At 34.2% G+C, this 23,253-nt stretch overlaps 2 protein-coding genes, 1 long non-coding RNA gene and 2 other non-coding genes across 10 annotated transcripts; 2 read left to right on the forward strand and 3 right to left on the reverse strand.

Moving 5' to 3' along the window:
• Positions 1-3,329: 3,329 nt before the first annotated feature.
• On the forward strand, positions 3,330-3,429 carry LOC146946015 (U6 spliceosomal RNA). The gene has a single exon (XR_015029590.1). It is a non-coding gene; the product is annotated as a U6 spliceosomal RNA (small nuclear RNA).
• A 5,580-nt stretch (positions 3,430-9,009) lies between these two features.
• On the reverse strand, positions 9,010-9,847 carry LOC146946016 (uncharacterized). The gene is made up of 4 exons (XM_085748134.1): positions 9,698-9,847; positions 9,326-9,590; positions 9,157-9,253; positions 9,010-9,067 (listed from the first exon to the last, which is right to left on the reverse strand). Exons 1-4 carry the CDS (start codon positions 9,845-9,847, stop codon positions 9,010-9,012), a joined length of 570 nt encoding a protein of 189 aa, XP_085604260.1.
• Positions 9,848-11,205: 1,358 nt separating this feature from the next.
• LOC146946017 (auxin-binding protein ABP19a-like) lies at positions 11,206-12,058 on the reverse strand. Its single transcript, XM_085744261.1, has one exon. The coding sequence runs from the start codon at positions 12,015-12,017 to the stop codon at positions 11,385-11,387; it is 633 nt and encodes a 210-aa protein (XP_085600387.1). The 5' UTR covers positions 12,018-12,058; the 3' UTR covers positions 11,206-11,384.
• A 4,371-nt stretch (positions 12,059-16,429) lies between these two features.
• LOC146946018 (U6 spliceosomal RNA) lies at positions 16,430-16,532 on the forward strand. The gene has a single exon (XR_015029453.1). It is a non-coding gene; the product is annotated as a U6 spliceosomal RNA (small nuclear RNA).
• Positions 16,533-18,620: 2,088 nt separating this feature from the next.
• On the reverse strand, positions 18,621-23,031 carry LOC146946019 (uncharacterized). 6 transcript variants are annotated; one of them, XR_015026576.1, is made up of 8 exons: positions 22,627-23,031; positions 20,998-21,069; positions 20,574-20,637; positions 20,367-20,506; positions 20,073-20,124; positions 19,824-19,873; positions 19,081-19,178; positions 18,621-18,843 (listed from the first exon to the last, which is right to left on the reverse strand). It is a non-coding gene; the product is annotated as an uncharacterized LOC146946019 (long non-coding RNA). The 6 variants fall into 6 exon arrangements; XR_015026580.1 differs by having other exon boundaries at positions 19,081-19,250; positions 20,367-20,637; positions 22,627-23,025; XR_015026579.1 differs by having other exon boundaries at positions 19,081-19,255; positions 20,367-20,637; positions 22,627-23,025.
• Positions 23,032-23,253: the final 222 nt, after the last annotated feature.

Genomic DNA, 23,253 nt, shown 5'->3' on the forward strand with positions numbered 1-23,253 from the left:
TCTGAAAATTCGGTCAGAAGGTAAGTAAAGTCTGGCAAAAAATTGTTCCACCAGAAGTCAAACTCAGTTTCTCTTACACAATACCTCCTCGATGCTCATTAACCACTTGTATCTAATTGCTTGGTTATTTTATCCACATCTTTTCTCTACCACTATTGGTTATTTCTCCTCAGCTAGGTCCCTTTTTGTTAAAAGTTCAAAGAAATATGACCATGAAAAGGGTCCTGTAATGACTTATATATAATGATCATTGTGACTAATAAACTACCAGATGATAATAGGATCGGTTTCCGTACTATATATTCTGAATAATTTGAAATTAATGGATAAGTGATTGTCGTTCATATTGGTCCCTAGTCCTTATTCTTAAGTTTAAATTTGATTGGATGCATGTCACTGTGTGCGGTTGATGTCTGTTACTATCATTATTGTCGGTCGCATTAGTGTTCACGTTAGTGGGAAGAGGAAGAAGAGGAAAGAAAGAATAAGAAAAAGAGAAAAAGTTAGTTGTTGATAAATGTATTATTAAATCTAATAGACATGTAAGATTCAATTTTCTTTTCCTGTATGACAAAATGTTTCAAGGGAGATTTTAAGATACACTTGCAAATTAAAGTGTATATACATTTGCTTTATCTTTTTTTTTTTTTTTTTGAGGTATACATTTACTTTATCTTGTCAAAAAAGAATATTCACTTGTTTTATAAATGAATAAATCAAGTATCATTTTTATGAAATAAAATAGCTTTAGCCGGCTTTTATATTTTTAGAAATTATCATTTCGTAAAAAAAACCACCACTTCATTGTTTATAAAAATGATATTAAAAAGATTTCAATTTATCTTTAAAAATAATCAATATTTATTATTATGCGTGGAAAACATTTTAAAAAAATATTATGCCCACACTTTTTTTAAATAAGATTTAGTTATTAAAATTCTAAATGTTTGGCCCGTATTAATCAATAATTGAATTAAAAATCTGTTCAATTTTTTTGGGTAATTTTATATTTATATTTTTATGTTTTGTTTGATAGGATTTTTCATTTTCCACTTTGTTTTTGGCATTAGGGACATTGTTGATATTTCTTTCATTGGCTTTGTTTGTTAGGGTTTCTAGTGTTTGACCATCATGCATGACTAGGCCCAACTCTAAAGCTTGTTTGCGAGTTTGAAGGGGAAGGGAATTAAGAGTTTTTGGGGGTGAGAAATATAGGGAAAAATTGAGAAATCTTTCATATTTTTTGAAAGAGTATTTTTCTAGAGAGTGATAAACTAATGTTTATGATTAATATATTTTAAATTTTAAGAATATTATAACAACATAGATTATATTTGAAGAATTCATATAGACACTCTCAAACCTCCCAAAACCCTCATCCAGTACAATATTGGGGGGGGGGGGGGGGGGGGGGGGGGGGGGGGGTGTTATATTTTGAAGAAAAATAAGCCCCACAAAAACTCTCTCCTCCTAATGTCTTCTATTTCTTCCACTTACTCCTTCCTTTTTTTTCCTTCCAAACTCTCATTTCCCTTCCCCTACAAACTCGCAAACAAAGCCTAAAGTTTTGCATTCTTTAGATCCTGAGATACAAAGAACCTTGCATTCACTCAGTAGACTTAGTAAGGCAAGCAACAATAATAGCTTAGGTGATCATTCATAAGTGTTTGATAGTGATAGTAATAGCATCTCTAGTCATATAATTTGCACTACCTTCATTTTAAAATGAATGTCGTTTAAAGTTTTTACACACAAATTAAGAAATGCAATGATGATGTCGAAAGACACGACACTTGTACTAAACTAACCTTATCTTGTTTTTTTGGCTAAAATGCCATTCATATTGAAATTGAGGGAGTAATTCCGAAGTAGATTTTGATTTTATTCATAACAACATGGCTCATATGACTCTCAGAGAGCTTGCTACTCTTGATGTTACACTTACATGTAATGCTTTGTGTTTTGTCAAAAAAAAAAAAATGTAATGCTTTGTGTATTAACTATAATTATGTTGAAGATCTGTTTAATTAAAATCTGGTTTAATACACATGTTGCCCAAGTTTTATATGTGAAGATCCTCACAAACATATCAAGGAGTTCCACATTGTATGCTCAACCATGAAGCCTCAAGGAGTTCCAAAGGAGCACATCAAACGAATGGATTGTACATTCTCACTTCAAGATGCAACCAGAGACTGGTTGTTCTACCTTCAACTAGGTTCTGTAAAAATTGGAATGATTTGAAAATGTTGTTCTTGGAGAAGCTCTTTCCGACATCCAAAGCTTCCTAAATTAGGAAAGGAATATGTGGCATCAGGCAGATTGACAAAGAATTATTGCATGAATGAATACTAGGAGAGATTCAAGAAATTGTTTGCAAATTGTCCTCGTCATCAATTCTCTTAACAACTTCTCATCCAATTCTTTTATGAGGATTTGTTTCCTATGGATCAAAACATCGTCGATGCTGCTAGTGGAGACCACACTTGTTGATAAAACTCCAACAAATTCCAAAAGTCTAATAAAACTCTAACCAATTCACAAGAAGAAGTAACTAAGTAGTGTTAATAAAAGAAGTCAATGGGATACAAACCACCAGCAACAAAAACTTGGAGAGTAGGCTTGATGAATACACTTCCTTGGTGAAAAAGATGATTGTTGTTCAGACTCAAACAGTAAGAGCATATGGTATTTGCACATCTTCGGAGCACCTTATTAATGCATCTTCAATTCTAACGGAGAACAAATGTATACATTAAAGACTTGCAGACACATGTTTTCCATTATAGTCTCTAGTCGTTCTTAAATAACTCAGTTGGTGACATGGGTGTGGATCTACCTGATGGCTTTATGTGGCTACAACCACACCAATTTTTTCTCAATTTTTTTATACATATGAAGGATGTCTATAAGAATGAAATGTTAGAGGAAGCTAACAGATCATTTTGTTCCAATTAACAATTGTTAGGGTTACAAATATATTATATGAAGTGTTTCCTACCTTTTATTCCAAGCAATCAACCAAATAAAGATTCCCCATAACGGAAGCACCTCGATTGTATAAGACTCCCCACGACAGAAACATCTGAGCCGATATAAGACTCCCCACGATGGGAATGCCCCGCCTATATAAGATATTCCCCACAACACGAGCATCTAGTCGGTATAAGACTCCCCACAATGGGAGCATCCTGCCTGCATAAGACCCCCCCACAACGAGGGCATCTGAGTTGGTATAACACTCCCTATGACAAGAGCGTCCCGCCTATTTAAGATACTCCCCATGATGGGAGCATCCAGACCATATAAACATGAGGGGTGCACCCTCCCTTTTAACAACTAGCTCACTCAAAACCTAAATACAGACAAGATTAGCATGGCCCTGCGCAAGGATGGCAACACACAAATCGAGAAATGGTCCAATTTTTTTATAAATACAACCCCTCGGGTTTTTTTTTTTTTGAAGTTAAAATGAAATAAATTAACCAAAGCTTAGTCTCTCAAGCACAAGGAGTGGCAAAGAAGAACTAAGATAAAGGAAGTGTATGTGTTACATCAAGTTATCAAAGGTAAAAGAGTGATATAGCCATAATGCATGCATGCATGCTAAAATTACAGAACCTAAGATAAATTAAGTGATAACTCTCAAACATAAAAGGGGATTAAGCCACCACATGTGATAATTAAAAGCAAAATTAGGATGATTTACCTTCAACCACCAGAAAGTTTGGAGCTTAGTTTTATCTATAAGCTGGAGGATTGAATTCCCCTTTTGTTGAAAAACTCTAGCATTGATGTCATGCCAAATAATTCAAATGCAAGAAAGCCTAATTAAATAAAAAGCATAACAAATATTTTTTTTTGGAAGCCATCCAACGATTAAAAAAGAAGAAAGTGATCCTTTATTCGAGAATGTTTGGCTAAAACCACTCCAAGGCAATTATAAATTTCTTACCAACGAAGGGATGAGTTTCAAAAACATGTTATAGTATATAAAAAAAAGAGTAGAATACGCAGGAAATTAAATTGGAACTGTATCAGATCACAAACAAAATATTCAAAACCTTTAAAACTCATGCTCAATCCACATTAGTCACAAAATCACCAAAACATAACATCCCAAAATCTTCACGAATATAATGTCACAAATCAATCAAAAATAGCCACCACAAAACAATCACATAATGACATTCAAGACAATTAAGAAGATAATATTACAAGTCATTCCACATCATTCACAATAACACGGTCATAGTTCAGATAATGATATGCATATGCTCTTAGACTTTAGACATCTCTTTCTTTGATATCATTATACTCTGAAGTACTTGGTTAAGAGGATGATAGTACTATGTCACCATTCAGGTGGACAAACAATTAAAAAATGGTCGAGTCCTCATGGACTATACAAGGCTGGCCGAGTCGACCTATTCAAGGTTGGCTGAGTCCTTACGAACTATTCAAGGTTGACCAAGTCAGACTATTCAAAGTTGGCCAAGTCCTTACGGACTATTTAAATTGGCTGAGTCAGACTATTCAAAGTTGGCCAAGTCCTTACGAACTATTCAAATTTGGCCCAGCCTTCATAGACCCCCTCCTCAGCCTTCAATAGTACTTCCCTAATCACTGGGCTTGTCAGACCCAACCTAGATGATTACAAAACACTCCACTTTAAGACCCTAACATCTATTTCTCTCCTTGTTGACCTAGAACACTCCTTAGGAGCAAACACACATATAAATCATCCTCGTGGCTTAAGGGTAATCAAGAATATCCATTCATCTCAAATTAATCACAACATTTCGAATCCAATAATGGTAATCACGAACATTCATTCATCTCAAAGCAACATCTCATTCATCAAACTATATTTACATATCAAATTTTCAACTACACATATTCTTAGTCCAACTAATATCTCAATATCAATAATCATCATATATATGTTGCATGCAAAAAAAAAAAATCATTTCAAAATGTTGCATACAAAAAAAAAAATCATTTCAACATCACATTTATATCAATCATCGAATAAACCATCAATCCAAATAATTGCAGCGAATCAAACATGGGCACAACATAAAATTTATCCATCACATCAATTACCACACATTCAACATAATTTAAATCATTCAAGACCTAAATAATGTTTTTATTTCCTCTTGTAACCTCGCACTTCTATATTTGCACGTTAATTAATTATTCTCTCAAAGGGCTACAACCATCTCAGCGAGTCCCGAATAAATTTTGGGAAATACGGTTTTTCCGTTCATCACAACTATTTTACACGCAATTCGAACTCGCTTTCACCTCGGGGAAATTCTAACATGGACACAACCCCAAATCAATTTTATTTGGGCACACACTCACAAATGAAAAAAAATAGAAAAGATTTAAATGATGTGACTTAATAATTTGTCTTTTAATTTTTTACATTTGTGTGTGTGCGCTCAAATAATTTGATTTTGGTTTGTGCCCATGTATGCAAGAATTACTCTTTACCTCGTACTTGTAACCTAGTGGCTAGATTCATACACATTATGTGTGGAGAAGTGGAGAATCCAGGATTTATACTTTGACCCCCTGATAGCTAGCTAACAACTAAGTTAAACTTACATGACTTTAGTGGTCCATGTTAATATATGCAAACTACTTCAAAAAAATACTAGCGTATCACTTTAGTGTATCACAAGATTTGTATTTTATAATTTAAAAAAAAATTATTATAATTGTATCTATTTTTATTTTATTAATTCAGTTATAATTCTCATAAAAAAAAATTCATTGTATGCAATCTAATGAACAATAGTACTCAAATATTGAATTAAAATAATAACAATGTAAAATCTAAAAGTGCATATACAATAAAATAGATAGATTTAATATTATTCAATACCAAATATATGTGGAATAAGATTTTATCTTAGAATTGAGAGATTCAAGGTACAAAACAATACCCAATTTCAAACCAAACCTATGAACAAAAATAATATGCTATCAATTCAAAAACACAATGCAAGAGTAATTGAAGAATTGAATAGACTTTGCAATCAATTGATCTAATCAAATTGTATGAAACCTAACTCAATGAATTAGGTAATTTTCAATGAAAACTACTTAGATCAATACTAGCAATTAACCTATAAATTATTCAATTAATCACAAGCAATATAAAAGTAAAAAGGATAGGGAAAGAGAGAGAACACCGGTGTTTATAGTAGTTCACCCTATTTCGTCCTCGATTAGGGCTACGTCTACTCTACTTGATGAAGTACGCCTTCACCAAGGTCATCCACTATGTAACAATTGTTGATTACAATGTTTACAAGAGTTCCTTCAAATTAAAGCCCCTAATTCTTCAACTCCTATGTAAACTACTCCCCAAACTTCAAGTACCCCTTGAATTTGGTGCTCCTTGAATCTTCGGATCCTTGAATTTCCCGTTCACTCCTTCTAACTATTCACTCGAGTCTTCAATGCTACGTCCGGCAAACGAACCCCCTTCGAGTTCAAGAACGGTTAGAAAGACCCCCAAGTCCTTTGGAGGTGGAATGAGATTATTCACTTCCTTTGAAGCCTTGATTAAGCCCAATCAATCTTCTTGAGAGAACCAACTTACAATCCCTACTAGCACCCTATAGAATCTACACACTCAAAGACAAAGTGATTCTAAGAAAAAGTGTTTAATCTTGAAGAATGTATGAGCAATGAGTTTTTGAGACCTAGAGAGAATAGATGCAAATGATTCAATAATTTTGGAGTTACGAGGAGAATACTATTTATAGAGAGAGGTGATAAGACTAAATTTTCGCACAAAATCAATAGGTTGAATCGATTCACTAAATGTTTGAATCGATTCAGATAGCAAGAAGACATACCAGAGAAGTATGAAGGATGATACGATTCAGGATATATTTGAGTCGATTCAAGTGTGCCCATATGAAGATTGATTCGATTCAAACTTTGTGTGAATCGATTCAATGCAAGTCAGAGAGTTTTGTGAGACGATTCAAGCAAAAAAGAGACGATGCATAGATGAATCGATTCAGACATATGTGAATCGATTCACATGAAGTCAGAGACTTTATTGAATCGATTCAGATTGTGATGAGTCGATTCAAACTGATTGAAAATGAATTTTGACACTTTTTCAAACGACACAAAGCATCAAGATCAAACTATATAGACTCTAGGGTGCTTTAACATGCTACTATATCAAAAACATAAAACTATCTAAACTATGCTAAGGAACATCATCAAAAACATAAAACTAAACAGTGAGGTCTTCAATATGGACTCGGTTCAATAATGGATTCTCTTATTTTTAGTAAATTTTAATAAATAATTGTTTTTATTTACCATTTTTTATTATTATGAAATTTATTTTTGACTAAAAATAGTAAAGATTCGGCCAGTTTTTAGAGGTCCGTTTTTTTTTTTGATAAGCCAAGAGCAAAATGACATCAAAGAAAAATAGTGTCCAACTAAATTGGAACCCTACTTTGATCTGTTGCCATTTGCTCATATATATTATTAAATAAAGGGAAAAATTACATAAAAACTGGGGGGACATAAAACCTGACCCAGTCAACAACCCTAACGGGCAAAATATATAAAAAAAAGCCATCAAGTGGATCCAACCCTGAAAAATTCTATCAAACGATTATTACCAAGCGGGTCTAAATATTGACGAATGAATCGATCGTCAACACGAAGTCGATTCACGAACCATCAACTGTTTACTGCGAAGAACAAAGAGCAGCAGCAAATTAACAGCCATTTCTGGCCCTCATACCGGTACCGGAGGGGAAGCAGACCCGAATCTTTGAACCTGCAGATCTCAACAGACCTGAAACATCAGAGAATCATCGATCAGAATCGCTAACCTCAACCGATTTCCTATGAACAGTACGCGTGAACCCATATCGACGAGTCTACCACGTCGAAAACCAATAATCCCTTGCGGGTTTGCAGGCCAATTTTTCAAGGATGGTTTCTGAACCGACCGCCAACACGGACTAAGATTCATGAACCAACAACCTTGTAACAAAACACGACAAGCACGGCCCTTTCGAGCACAACAAACTTTGACAGCTACAACGAATCATCAAGGCAGCGCCAAGTCTTATAAAACATCAGAAGCACGGTGCGGCCACTAGAATCAGCAGCACCATCTTTTATTTTTGAACAGCGAACCAAACCAGCGAATCTGGATCAACCAATTGCCAGATTTTTTGAGAAACCAAATCAGCAAACGAACAGACCCTTAAAGAGGGTTTTGAAACCAGATCCGAAAATGGAAACAGTCTCATCTCCTGCCGAGATGGAGGCGATAACATCTGCGAAGAATATAACTCGGCTGACGTGAATGGTGGATGAAAATGCACCAACACGTTTTGGAAAAACGCTCAAACCCCACCGAAAAACACCAGCAACACAGAACCGCCGCCGACGGGGATGGCGTTTAAAGGTGGTGTGGAGGGCAAAGCCACTCATCGCACCACCAGTCATGGGAGTTACATGGCTGCAAAAAGGGATTGAAATGGCAGAGGAAGAAGACGGGAAAAGATCAAGAGAGAAGTGAGAGCGATTGAAAATTTAGAGGTCCGTTTTGGACTGAACCTTGAATTAAAAAATACTTTTAAATATACACACACATATACATATTAAAGTTAATCATTTTAATATGTTTTTTCTATTTGTACAAATTATAATATGGACATCTATATTTATACTTTAATTTAAATTAATTTTTTTAATCGAAATAAAAAAATTATAAAAAAAAATCAGAATTTACCTATTAACTCAATAAAAAGAGCGGGCACACGGTCACGATATTGCTCGCCTAAATACAATTAATATTTTTTTTTTGAAGTAGACAACTAATATATTATTAATGAAGTTGAAAAATTTGCACCTCCTAACTCTGGGTTTGGATCTATCAAGGATCATCATATTAATAACTAGACCATTGACCCGTGCTACCGCACGGGTCCTACTACATAGAAGTTAATCGAATCTATCAGTTGCAAATTCACCCCAAAGAGAGCAACGGATCCTGGTATTCCTGAAACACCAAATAACACAATCAACTCGATCATGAGAATAAAGTCATCAATTGAAATAAACCGATAAGTTATATATTGCACATCTTACTCTAAATCCTCGAGTGTAAGATCAATGACTTTGCTTTTTCTTCCATTCTTTTCGGTTTCGCGTACACCATCTTTCTCAACTACATGACCAATGACATCTACAACAAAAAAATATGCATTAACATTACAGCTAGTAACAAATTCGCAAAAAAAAAGGTAGGATTTCATACCAGCAACCACGTCCTCTGATGGAGAGATCAAAATGTCTTTGAAAGACATGAATTCAAACACGTTCCGAGGTAAATTGCCTGCATTCACCTTAGTAAATCTCGCACTTGCCGCCATGTTAAGTTTGTGCTTATGTGGCAAGAGTTTGTAAGGTCCCTCATTAAATCCTACCATGACATTCTCTAACTTATATGTTCCTTCTTCTTCAACCATTCCTTGAATCGTTGACACCAAGAACTTACGAACAGTGGCATGGATCCTTCCTCGCTAAACAAAAAATAACATGTCATCAAAAATAAACCATATTATATGTTATCATAGTGGCAACTTGAAAAAAGGATCATTTATTTATACAATTGAAACATATAATATACCTTCTCATCAACCAATATCATGTTCATGAAGATAACATCGTCTGGATTTTCCTTATCACGGATCAGCCATATATGGGCCACACGGACAATCAACTTCAAATATCTCCTTCCACCTGTCACAGCTGAGATGGGGGTGAAAGTGTTTGCCATATTAGCAAGTGCAAGAAAGAGTTATATTTGATATATATTTGCTTAAAGTAGAGAATGGTTGTAATAGCATAACTAAGTGGTATTTAAATAGGTAATTGGCAATTCTCTTCGTCAGTTTCAATTGTGAATAATCGTAGTGTTCTAAAGGTAATAATTACTATTCAAAAGTTTTTAATTGCCATTAACGACGTTTTAAAGCCATTAACTACGTTTCTAATTGCCATTAATACTACGTCATAATTACTATTCAAAATCGAATCAACCTTCCCTCAAAAAAAAAATCGAATCAACCTTTAAACAGCAATAATTTTTTGAAATAAGTATGTCATAATTGTATTTAATAGGTAGTAATTGGTAGAGTGGTTAGTGCATAATGCGTAAAATCAACTAAAAGCGTGGAGTACCGTGGATTAAAAGGACGTTAACGACGTTTTTTATTGGCCATTAACGGCGTTTTCAAGCCATTAATTACGTTCATAATTGCCATTAACAGTACGCAATAATTACTATTCAAAATCGGATCAACCATGACATGTGTTATTTTTTGAAATAAGTACGTCATAATTAATTTTAATAGGTAGTAATTGGTAGAGTGATTAGTGCATATTTTAGTGGTAAAATTCGAGGGAAATTTCACCTTGAAACACATATCATTCTACCACTCTGTATCAGATAGCACAGTATGGTGTAAATAATCCATGTGTGAAACATTGAAATGTCAGTAGCCTAATGCGACAGGAATTAGTGTATGCGTGAAACAGCAAGGCGTGTATGCGTGAAACAGCAAGGCCAAAAAAATGTATGCGCGAAACATCTTCAATTGCCATAAACTTAGGGATGTTTATGTGTATGCGTGAAACATTTTTAATGGCCATTAACGACGTTTTCAAGCCATTAACTACGTTCTTAATTGCCATTATAAGTGAGCATTAATAGGTATTCAATTGGCAGTAATTGGTAGAGTGATTAGTACATGTTTCGACTTGATTAGGCTTTAATAGGTATTCAATTGCATTAACGAAGTGAGAGAACTTTTTTCAAGGTCGAATAAACGAATGTGATCAAATGCTTGAACGGATGAGATTACTCGAGCAATTACTACATGTTTAGGAGGGAAAAAAGCTAGGGAATTAGGGCAAAATAGGGAGGATTAGGGCAAACATGCTAGCCAAGCAAGTCTAGCTTTTATAATAAAGGATTTTCAAGAATTGGAGCAATAATATAGATAGTTTGCAGCTGACCTCATTTTTTTTTTTAATTTTAACCATTGAAACATAGATACTCAATTATATGATGTTACTACATGTTTACTTAATATAAAATGTGAAGTGCTCAAACAAAAAAAAACAAACCAAATATTTAGGAAAATACAACACGTACATTTATTCATCTCATGTCACAAATTTCTCAACACATTCCTTCAACACACTTGACACAACCAGAAACAAACACAACGAAATGAAAGATAAATAATAATTAAAAGAAAACCCAGAAATCCTGAAGACTCCTCACTCTTTCATATGAATAACATCATAGTTTAACCACTGCCTCCAAGAATACGCTTAAGCTTCTTCACTACAGCAGCATCAAGAAAAGTTGTTGCAGTAATGAACTCCGTTGGAAAATCGCTTTCAAACAAAGCGTAATCCAATATCTGGAAACGAGGATTAGCACTACTAAAGCTATTAAAAGTAAGTGCATTAGAACGACCAACATTAATTTGGAAATGCAACAATCCTTGTGGAAAAATCATAACATCACCTTTGTGAAGTGTTTTAAGGTAAACAACATTGTCAGAGGAAACAAAACCAGCACTGATTGTTCCTTTAATAACAACGAACACTTCCGAAGCACCGGGGTGTGTGTGAAGTGGAACAACACCACCGACGGCTAAATCTAAACGCGCAATGGAGATCCCAAGACCGTTTACACCGGGAAATTGTGCGTCAAATGCGGTGCTAACAGCGGCTTTGATAATGTTTGTGGTGTTTCCAGCTGCAGCTAGGCCGTGGTAGACGAAGTCATTCGCGGTTACCTTTGATGGTGGTTTGCAAGAATATCCAGCTGGGCCATTTGGTGCATTGTAATCTGCTACGCAGAAATCTACTACGGATGCATGAGCAAGGGATAGAAGAGAAAAAATGAAGAAGATAGTTAGAATCATCTTCATGTTTTTGTTGTTGTTGTATTGTGATCAAATTGGTTCTATTATATATAGAGAGTGGAATAGTGGAAATATATATGTTTTTAATATTCCTTTGAATAATTTGAATTGATCATTCAATAGTCATTGACAAATGCATGTAAGGAGTAATGATGATCGTGGACAGTCTAACAAATGCATTGTCAAATAAACATTGTTTCTTAATTAGGTTTGTTTGGGCAAACTATTGGTTTTGGTGTAATTGATTTTTGTGATTAGCTGTGACATAATAATAAGTATTCTGTTATTGTTGTGAGCTCTGTAACACAGACACTTATGATAGAGGACATGTCCGACACACCGACATGATACTTGCGCATATAATTACGTTTGATCAGTGGCGGATCTCTTCAGAGACCCGCGGGGGCCACAACATCCCCCAGATTTTCCTTATATACCATATCAGATGTACTTTATCTATCAAATTGTGGCTACTGCAGTGGAAAGTGGGTGCCATATTAATATGCTAAATGTCGCGTCGCTGGTTCAACACCCTCATGGCTTCTTTTTTATATATTTATCTTACACTTTTACAAATTGTATTATAAAAAAAACGTTTATGATGGGGTTTGAACCCACGTTCTCTTGCTACTTACTTTCAAACAAGTCATATCACTAAGCAAGCTATTAATTATGCTGTTTCTTGAAACCATTTAATATATATTACATAGAAGTTTGGCACCCCCAACAAATTAAGTCAAGATCCGTCACTGCGTTCGATTATATCGGTGCTTCGTAGGTTTTGAATACCACTTAGGTGAGATATGCTTAATATTCTTTAAATGGAGACTTAGATGGTTACATTGTCTTTTTCACAACTAAATTAGGACATGTTATTGGAAAAGTATGTAAATAAAGATTCTGCTTGGTATATTATATAATTTGTAGCTAGTGTTAACCATCCGTTTCTCACTAGAAAAAGACTCTAATAATCTGGAGTTCGATCGAAAGATAAGTAAAGTGTGGTGAAGAATTATTCTACCAGAAGTCAAACTCAGTTTCTCTTAAACAATTCCTCCTCGATGCTCACTAACCACTTGTATTTAATTGCTTGGTTATTTTATCCACATCTTTTCTCTGCCACTCTTGGTTATTTCTCCTCAGCTAGGTCCCTTTTTGTTAAAAGTTCAAAGAAACATGACTATGAAAAGGGTCCTGTAATGACTTGTATAATGATCATTGTGACTAATAAACTACCATATGATAAGAGGTACTCTGGATAATTTGAAATTAATTGACAAGTGATTGTCGTTCACTATTGGTCTCTAGTTCCTATCCTTAAGCTTAAATTTGATTGGATGCATGTCACTGTGTGCGGTTGATGTTACTATATTATTGTCGGTGGCATTAGTGTTCACGTTAGTGGGAAGTTTGTAGCAGGGTGGAGGAGGAAGAATAGGAAAGAAGAATAAGAAAAGGAGAAAAAGTTAGTTGTTGATAATGTATTATTAATTAATCTAGAGACATGTAAGATTCAATTTTTTTTGTATGGCAAAATGTTTCAAGGGAGATTCTAGATACGCCCGCAAATTAAAGTGTATATATACATTTGCTTTATCTTATCAAAAAAGAATATACACTTGTTTTATAAATGAATAAATTAACCATCATTTTTATGAAATAAAGAGTTTTAGTCGACTTTTATATTTTTAGAAATTATCATTTCATAAAAAAACACCATTTTATTTTTTATAAGAATGATATTAAAATATTTTCAATTTATCTAAAAAAATAATCAATATTCATTATTATATGTGGAAAAATTTTAAAAAAATATTATGCCCACACTTTTCTTAAATAAGATTTAGTTATTAATATTGTAAATGATATAAAAAATAATATCTTTTAAGAAAAAGCTCATTTAACTATTAATTTAGATCCAATATATCGTGTGTACCCCAGAAATTGTCATCTTTTTTTTTAAGCAAAAAAAGGTTGTAGCTAAGATGCTAACATCCCCCAAAAAGTATATAAATAGAAGAGAAATATACAAAAGATGGAGGGGACCAAACCAAAACTCCCTTAATGAGAAGAAAATCTAAAGTTTGGTAAACCATGATTGTTGGAAACAAAAGATTCCTTAGCAAACAAAGGGATCCTCGGCCAAAAAACAAAAGTATACAAAGTTAAACCAAAGTTTACAAGGGAATCAGCAACTTGATTTCCTTCCCTAAAAATATGAGTGGTTTTATATTTAAATATGAGAAAATGTAATCAATAATTGAATGAAAAATTTGTTCAATTTTTTTTGGGTAATTTTATATTTATATTTTTGTTTGATTTGATCGGATTTTTCATTTTCCACTTTTTATGTCCTCTATTTCTTCCACTTAATCCTTCATTTTTTCCAAACCCTCATTTCTCTTCCCCTACAAACTTGCAAATAAAAGTCTAAAGTTTTGCATTCTTTAGATCTTGAGATACAAAGAACCTTGCATTCACTCGGTAGACTAGTAAGTCAAGCAACAATAATAGCTTAGGTGATCATTCACAAGAGTTTGATAGTGATAGTAATAGCATCTCTAGTCTTATAATTTGCACTCGCTTCATTTTAAAATAAGTGTCGTTTAAGGTTTTTACACACAAATTAAGAAATGTAATGACGATGTCAAAAGACATGACAATTTTACTAAACTAACCTTATTTATTATTGTTGTAATGCTTTGGAAGTAGTGTACAATTAATTAATTAGAGGGTACAACTGAAAATAAAATAATAATTTTACATTGAAAAGTGCAAGTGACATTCATTTTATTTTTTGGCTAAAATGACACACATTTTAAAAGTGGGGGAGTAATTCTGACTTGGATTTTGAGTTTATTGATAACATCATGGCTCGTAGGACTCTCAGAGATGGTTGTTGTTCAGACTCAAACAGTAAGATCATATGGTATTTGAACATCTTCATAGCACCTTATTAATGTATGTTTTTAAGAGGGTGACAATATTATTGATACTCCTCAAGCTTATGCAAGAAATATTTATAATGACATCTCTCTCCTAAACTATGACTTGTCTTCCAACAAGTATAACCCAGATTGAAGACATCATCTAAATATGAGATGGGGGAATACCCCTTTGGCCACCACCAACAACAACAGCTAAGACAACCACCATCCCTGCAACAGAACAGTCTGCAATAGTAAATTTTAATCCTTCATTGGAAGATCTTATCAAACAAATGGATATCAATAATCTTCAATTCTAAGAGAGAACAAATGTATCCATTAAAGACTTGCAGACACATGTTGTCTATTATAGTATCTAGTCGTTCTTAAATAACTCAGTTGGTGACATGGGCAGATCTACCTCATGGCTCTATGTGGCTACAGCCACACCAATTTTTTCCTAATTTTTTTACATATGAAGGATGTCTATAAGAATGAAATGTTAGAGGAAGCTAACAGATCATTTTGTTCCAATTAGCAATTGTTAGGGTTGCAAATATATTATATGAAGGTGTTTCCTACCTTTTATTCCAAGCAATCAACCAAATAAAGACTCCCCATAACGGGAGCAACTCGATTGTATAAGACTCCCCACGACAGGAGCATATAAGCCGATATAAGACTCCCCACGACGGGAGCATCCCGTCCATATAAAACTACATACGAAGGGAACACTTCAATTAAATAAAACATCTCTGACTAAGCTAAAAGGTGTACTGTAAAGCCCCACCTAGAGAAATCTAGCCCAAGTAAAATTAAGTATTAAAAAGCACAACAAGCAACGAACTACCAAAATAATTAGTTTCAAAAACAAGTCTTTGAAGAACCCACACAAACAAGATAGACAATACCAAAAGCTCTCAAGATGCTTAAATGAAAAGAAAGACAAAAATGAAAAGGTAAGACAACCTTTAAAAAGAGAAGGAATAAGGGAAAAATAAGAAACCACAAGGTCTCCAAACGCCAACAACCACGATGAGGGACATATGTGAAAAGGTCCGAAGAACCTTAAAAATGTTGGACACATGGCAATCAAATATGAAAAATAAAGGGTCATTTATGTAGACCGTCAGATCAAATCCAAAATATCACGCCCCACATGACTCATGCTTGGGGGGGGGGGGGGGGGTAAGAAGGCTTTGAACCGGTATATGCACTCCAAGTTAGTTCTCTCTTCACAAGACTTGTGGTTAGGGGGTTGTGTACTGTTATATTTGGATAATCCTCGAACTAGACACTTAGACAAAGGTGCCATGCGAGCAGTACGTGGGTGTCCCCAGTCTCTAGTCTAAATATGTTCGATGAAGAAATCAATATCTGCTTCCACGAATCCTTATCCCTTAAAAAAATCCACTTACCTGGTATGCAAATAAGAACAAAGTCTGGGGCGGGATACCCAGAAGGAGGATAAACAAGAGGGGTGCACCCTCCCTTTTAACAACTAGCTCACTCAAAACCTAAATATAGAGAAGATTAGCATGACCCCTGTGCAAAGATGACAACACGCACAAATCGAGAAATGGTCTAATTTTTTATAAATACAACCCCTTAGGTTTTTTTTAAGAAGTTAAAATGAAATAAATTAACCAAAGCTTAATATCTCAAGATCAAGGAGTGTCAGATTAGAACTAAGATAAAAGAAGTATGTGTTACATCATGTTATCAAAGGTAAAAAAGCGATATAGCCATAATGCATGCATGCTTGAAATACATAAGCTAAGATAAATTAAGTGATAACTCCTGATAAGTGTTTAAAAGTGATATATTTCATATAGGAGTTTAGGCATTTTAGTGACTTGTTTTGCAAGATTCTCTATGGGAAACTCCAAATATTGTGTTAATATGTCATTTATGCTTTTGAGCCTTATTATACCCTTGTTGTGCAGGAAAATACAAGCAAGGAGCAAGAAAAGTCAAAATTCAAGGAAACCACGCCATTAGCGTAGTCTACGCTATTAGCGTGAGGAAGAAAAGCCCAAGGTCAGAAGGGTACGCCAATGGCGCACCTGGAGCGTGAAATCTGGAGCACTTGTGAAGAACACGCCATTAGCGTAAGCTACGCTATTAGCGTAATCACTCCAGAAAGGTACGCTAATAGCGTAGCTGGAGCGTAGCAGACCATGAAGAACCACGCCATTAGCGTGAGAGACGCTATTAGCGTAACTAATCCAGAAAGCTACGCCATTAGCGTGGCTGGAGCGTAGAAGCAGGGCAAGGCCAACGTGGCAGCAGCCCATTGGCCAGATTATAGGCCGACTTACCACGCCATTAGCGTGGCAGGCGCTATTAGCGTAGGTACAAAAATACAGGCCCATTTAAATAGCATTCTTACCTCTCTTTTAGGTCATTCACTATTCCATTGAAACATTTTATACATTTCTAGAGAGAGGTTAGAGCTATTTCATAGAGAGAAACACAAAGCAAGTGATTAAGGAGTAGATTCAACCCTAGATTCATTGAGACATCAAGGATCTTGGCATGGAATCTTCATCTTTCCTTCATTCCTTGCATTAGTTTACATGTCTATGTGTAACTATCACCTTCTTTGTAGTATTGAGGTAACAATCAAGCTATTATGTAATCTTTTGATCTTTTAATATATAAGGTTCTAGCTTAATGATTCAATATTGTTGTTATTCTTGCTTTTAATGCTTTCAAAGAGATTCAAGATGATTTGGACACAAACTCTTGAATCTAGAACTAGAATAACAATCTATCTTATGTTATATCACTCATGACAAGTTTGTAAACCTTTGATAATTACTTTTAATCAAGATTTTAATGCTTTCGGATACTTAATCAGGCTGGACACGGTCGATTAAGTTATCCGATCGACTTTGTTATCGTTTAAGGAATTTGGACACGAATGTTTAAACGCTAACTTGGAAATAACGATGTCGCTTTGGACACGAAGGATATTGTAGAAATGATTGTAATAATATTGGTTATAAAGCTAGAATCTGTTAATCGATTGAGAGATTGTTGCTGTTATGCTTGCTCGTTATCTTATACCGCAAGCGAAATAGTTCGATACCCTCTCGTTTTTACTTTTGTAATCTATGGATATAGTGTTACAAACAAACAAATTATATCCAAACCCTTAATGTGAACTATTGTGAAAATGCTTATAATAAACGTAACTCCCTGTGGAAACGATCCTATATATACTCACGTGTACATAGTTATATGACATGTAGGAAAAATCTTACATCAACTCCCAAACATAAAAGCGGATTAAGCCATCACATGTGATAATTATAAGCAAACTTAGGATGATTTGTCTTCAACCACCATAATGTTTGGAGCTTAATTTTATCTATAAGCTGGATGATTGAATCCCTTTTGTTGAAAAACTCTAGCATTCTTGTCATGCCAAATAATCCAAACACAAGAAAGCCAAATTAATTAAAAAGCAGAACAAATGTTTTTTGAGAAGTCACCTAACGATCGAAAAAGAAGAAAATGATCCTTTATTCGAGATGGTTTAGCTGAAACCACTCCGAGACAATTATAAATTTCATACCAAATTTGTCCAAAATAGTATTAAAAATATGAAAAAAATATTATGCTTCAGACTGAATTCTTTTCTTTAATATTAAAAATATGAAAAGAAATATGGATATTAATGCCAACCAGAAAGTTATATTAGTTATTCTAATTTGATATTTTTACATCATCAATACTCAAAACTAGCCACATCAAAATTCTATATATAAAAAAGTACATATGCATATATGAATACATAAGCCATGAACATTTTTATCAAACAATGGGAAGTACACACTACATTCATTTGTGGTTCTGTATGACAGAGATCAGCTCACTAATCCTTCTTCCCATCACACCTATACATCACAAAAACCCAAAATACAACACAAAATAGTTATAATATATAATATGATCAAACTCAAAATAAATAAATAAATTGGTATATCACAAATCAAAATCGTATATCCATATAAAAAAAATTCATATATCATACAAGAAAAAACCCAAAATGAAGCAAAAATAAATAAAATCATAATCACAAATTAGATTCAACCAACGTTAGTTAAAATTCAAAGATTGATGAAATCACTTACCGAGAGCAACTTGGGTGCGAGTAGCCTTGATCATGATTTCAGTGTGCATTCGGGCAACCATAACCTCAACACCAGAATATACATCCTCGGCAAGCTCTCTTGTAAAAACCAACTCCAGATTCAATTTAGTGAAGAAAACTCTCTAAACGAGCAAATGTAAGATATAAGCACTATACTAAAAAGTAAAGGGAAGATGTTATGCTAGAGAAGGTGTGAATTAACATGTTCGATTGTCCTTCTCTTGGCTTTATGAGATAGTCAACCAAGTTTCCAAAATGACCAAAAGGATTATAGATATTTAGACGTGCACAAACGCAAATACTACATAAGTTCATGAAAATCATTTCAAAGTCCAACATAAGTAAATCATAATACCCAATATAGGAAAGAAAAACATGAATACACAGTGGAGAAAAATGGGGAACATACATCAAGCCTACAACTTCTAAGTTGGAAAAAAAAGTAGAATAAATTTATATAATATCAACTAAAGAAGTCTGCCAATGGTATATGAGGACCACAATCAACTGAAGTGAGTAGTTTAGTGTGTAGTTTCTTTTAGAAATAAGAATAAAATTTAATTGAAAAAGTTATTTCAACTGCAAAATTTGATTAAGAAACTAAATCAAACAAAAGGACCGACAATTTCAATAATGAGTTTGTCCAAAATCAAACAAAAGATCTCAGATTATCAGCATATAATACTCCGGAATTTTCACCAAAAAAAAGATAAGAAAACTAACCTTCTAGGCTTTTGATATCAACACACACTACATCCTAAAACATTTTTTGCCTGCATGTAAAAAGCATGAATATCTTAATCATTAACAGCAGCTGTCATAATCATCAACAGAACCAAATTCCTAATTTCGAAGCATAAACACACTTCACACACACCCAAACCACTAGGCATTAAGTAGCAAACTACAAGTTCATTCAAAATTCTAATATCTCAACAAACGTCAAATTCTCAAATTGGCTTTTAAACATACCATATAAATCATATAACGCTTCTTCTGTTAATGATGTTGGATCATTGAATACCTACAATGAGTACAATAGGTTAATATAATTAATTAATAACAACAAGGATATGACTATCTTTGAAAATACATATAGTATAAACAAGTCAAAGTAAAAGAAGAAAACTAAGTCAAACCTATAACAACTAATTTTCTTGATCCATTTCCTTAATATGTCAAATTCACTACATCACTAAATCACAGTAAATAAATCGAACCATTCACATTTAGTAAAAACAAACAAGGTAAAATATAGGCTAATACCTGAGTGAGTTAGTGAGATTTTGAGAGTAGTGAGATTTTGAGAGTAGTGAGATTGAGAGAGTAGTGAGATTGAGAGAGTTCGGAAGATCAAGTGACCGATTGAGGGAGATCGATGCAGCTATTGAGTTCGGGAGATCAACCTTCAATCAATTAATAAAAATATTACAAACTTATGCACATTACATACAAATGGAAGATTAAACTTACTGCCATATTTGCACCAAAACAGCTCCACATGCTGATCATCATCATCAAAATTGATACAATAATCCTGCAAAAACACTATGCACATAAGCTTTTCTAGAGAGAGAGAAAAAAATCTAGTCCTGCATATGCAAAGAATCCAAATAAAGTGAATTACATAAAAATGAGAAGCAATAAAGATGTCCAGTGGCAGATGGCTGATCAAGAGCCAACTAGAAAGTGAATTACACAAAAATTAGAAGCAATGAAGATGTCCAGTGACAGATGGCCAAGCCAAGAGCCAACTAACCATTGTACATGGCATTTTTCAATTAAGTAGCCAAGTACCAAATAAAAAGCTCTATATCAATCATGATTCACTAAACATAGATGAGATGGACCCTCAACTTCAACTGGGATCTCAATCAAAGGATCCTTTTATTCATACCTAAAAGTCATTTTGATCATAAAAGTATGCTTGTAGTGATAGCTTTCGGTTCTTCAAAGCCACAATAATAACCTGCATCAAACAATAATGGTTAATTGATTTACTACTCATTAATCAATGAATGAATATAGATGGTTAGATAATAATTACAAAGACCTGAACAATGCTCAAAATGGGGATGTCACCAGGAATTTTGATACAATAAAATCATTCAACAAGAGTATATGACAATTAGCGGTTAGATAATAATACTTGACATAATTTTTTCATAATTTCAAGCACAAATGAATATTTCTTATCATTAGATATAGTCACGAGTTAATGAATAATAGGACAATGAAGAAAACCAAGACCGAATAGGCATGTCATCATTCTTAGAATACATGGCTGTAAAAATCAACATCACACAAAATCATCATGTTCAAAGTGGCTAATAAAACACATGCATTTTAATGTATGCATATGATTCAATGGTTTTTATGGGCTACCTCATTTCTCCCAATATTCCCATATTTCTTTTTCACGCCCCATACTATCTACTCACCCAACCACATAATATGCACTCACCCAACCCCATAATCACATAATTCGCAATCCGTGTTTGGTACGCGGTACGCTACACATGAAGAATTCGGTACGTATGGGGATATAGAGCTTCGGTACGCGTCGGTTCGCAATATTAATGCTAAAAAGAAATAAGCCCAACACTATATTATAGAATGAGTCACATCATACAAAAAGGATAATAACCCCATCAAAGCTAGTAGCGTAGGTGCACAACGTTGTTCTTTAAGTCCCACTCAAAAGATCTGAGAGAAGAAGAGAAGAAAGCTATATATAAAAGCAACCAAATGCATTGCAAATTATGTGGATTTGAGGATAACACAGCAATGTAGTAATAATAAATGGAGGTGTCCTTATCCTAAGCTTACGGTGCATTTGACCACCGTTTATTTATTTAATTCTCAATTTTATAGCACAAACTCTTTTTCAACAAATTAGTGTTATCCTTTCACTTGAACGCTTGGTACCGCAATTTGTGCGAATGCTCCATGAATTCACGAGTACCAAATTCGCTGACGTACCCGAATTCGGAACACTCGAATTGGATCGCGGTTGTCCACCAAAGTACATGAATTATGTTACTCTGCCCAACCCAACAAACAAAATGGCACCAAAGGACCAAATATTAGAACACTAAAACAGCCACATACACCTACAAAAATAATACCTAAACAACATGTAACATGAACAAAACTTGCATCCATAATATATCAAAAACCAGCCCCAAATTGCTCAAATTTTTTTATTATCTCCAAACTCACAAATTCACTCTACCATCAAGGATTAAAAAAAAAAGCTCATGATGAGACAATAGCTACTTAAATTGTCTTTCACAGAACAATAATAATTGATGCAAACATACCCAAACCATCAATTCAAAACAAAAGATATCAATTTAACACAAAATTCACAAAATTGTGGCTAAATCAGAACCAATAAAATAAAAAAATAAAATAAAAGAAACTGAAAAGGATTTCAAGAGAGGAAGCTCAAATTGAACAGAGAAATTGAGAAAAGTACATGTCAGCCGATTTTTGAATCTTTAGAACGAGATTAAGAGAAGACCTTAGATTTGGGGTTTTCGTGAGACGAACGAGAGAGCCACAGGAGGAGGAATAATCATGATAAACGCCGAAATCACTGAAATCACCAAAGTCGCTGTCTTTGTTGTCGTCGATGGCTTCTTCTTCGAAGAACTAAACTAGCCGGCGGAGAAGCTCTAAAGATCTTGGGTTTTGCTCCGACGAAAGGAAGGGAACTCAAAATCGATTGAGGGTTTATGAAACCTAGTTGAAGGATATTGGTGGTGGTGGGTGGTGGGTGATGGAACAGATTTGGGACTGACAAAGAAGAATTTCGGGTTTTGGTGGGTGAAGATGATCTAGAATGAAAGAAGGTGGGACTGAAAAGAATGGAAAACGCGAGAGAGAGAAATTGGGATTTGTTTATTTTCTTTATTTGTTTTCCCCTCATGTAACTGTATTCACTGATGGGAAAAACATTTGATGTAAAGTTTCCTATTATTACAAAATTGCCACCGCGTTTATCTTTCCCCTCATGCATTAGTTCCTCTGATGGGAAAACTCTTCAACATTTATTTTTTCCCTCAGGCATTTTCTCAACTGATGTGAAAACCTACTTCAAAGTTTACTAAAATTTCAAAATTGCCACCGCGTGTATCTTTCCCCTTAG

This window comes from Medicago sativa, chromosome 2 (genome assembly GCF_051527215.1).
Source record: "Medicago sativa cultivar Bolivia chromosome 2, Bolivia_mono, whole genome shotgun sequence".
In the NCBI taxonomy this organism is placed as follows: Eukaryota; Viridiplantae; Streptophyta; class Magnoliopsida; order Fabales; family Fabaceae; genus Medicago; species Medicago sativa.

Coding starts and splice junctions, on each gene's coding strand:
- LOC146946016 (XM_085748134.1), bottom strand. CDS start 9,847: ATGGCAAACACTTTCACCCCCATCTCAGCTGTGACAGGTGGAAGGAGA. Junction 9,591..9,697: donor TGATATTGGTTGATGAGAAG/GTATATTATATG, acceptor TTTTTTGTTTAG/CGAGGAAGGATCCATGCCAC. Junction 9,254..9,325: donor ATCAGAGGACGTGGTTGCTG/GTATGAAATCCT, acceptor TTTTTGTTGTAG/ATGTCATTGGTCATGTAGTT.
- LOC146946017 (XM_085744261.1), bottom strand. CDS start 12,017: ATGAAGATGATTCTAACTATCTTCTTCATTTTTTCTCTTCTATCCCTT.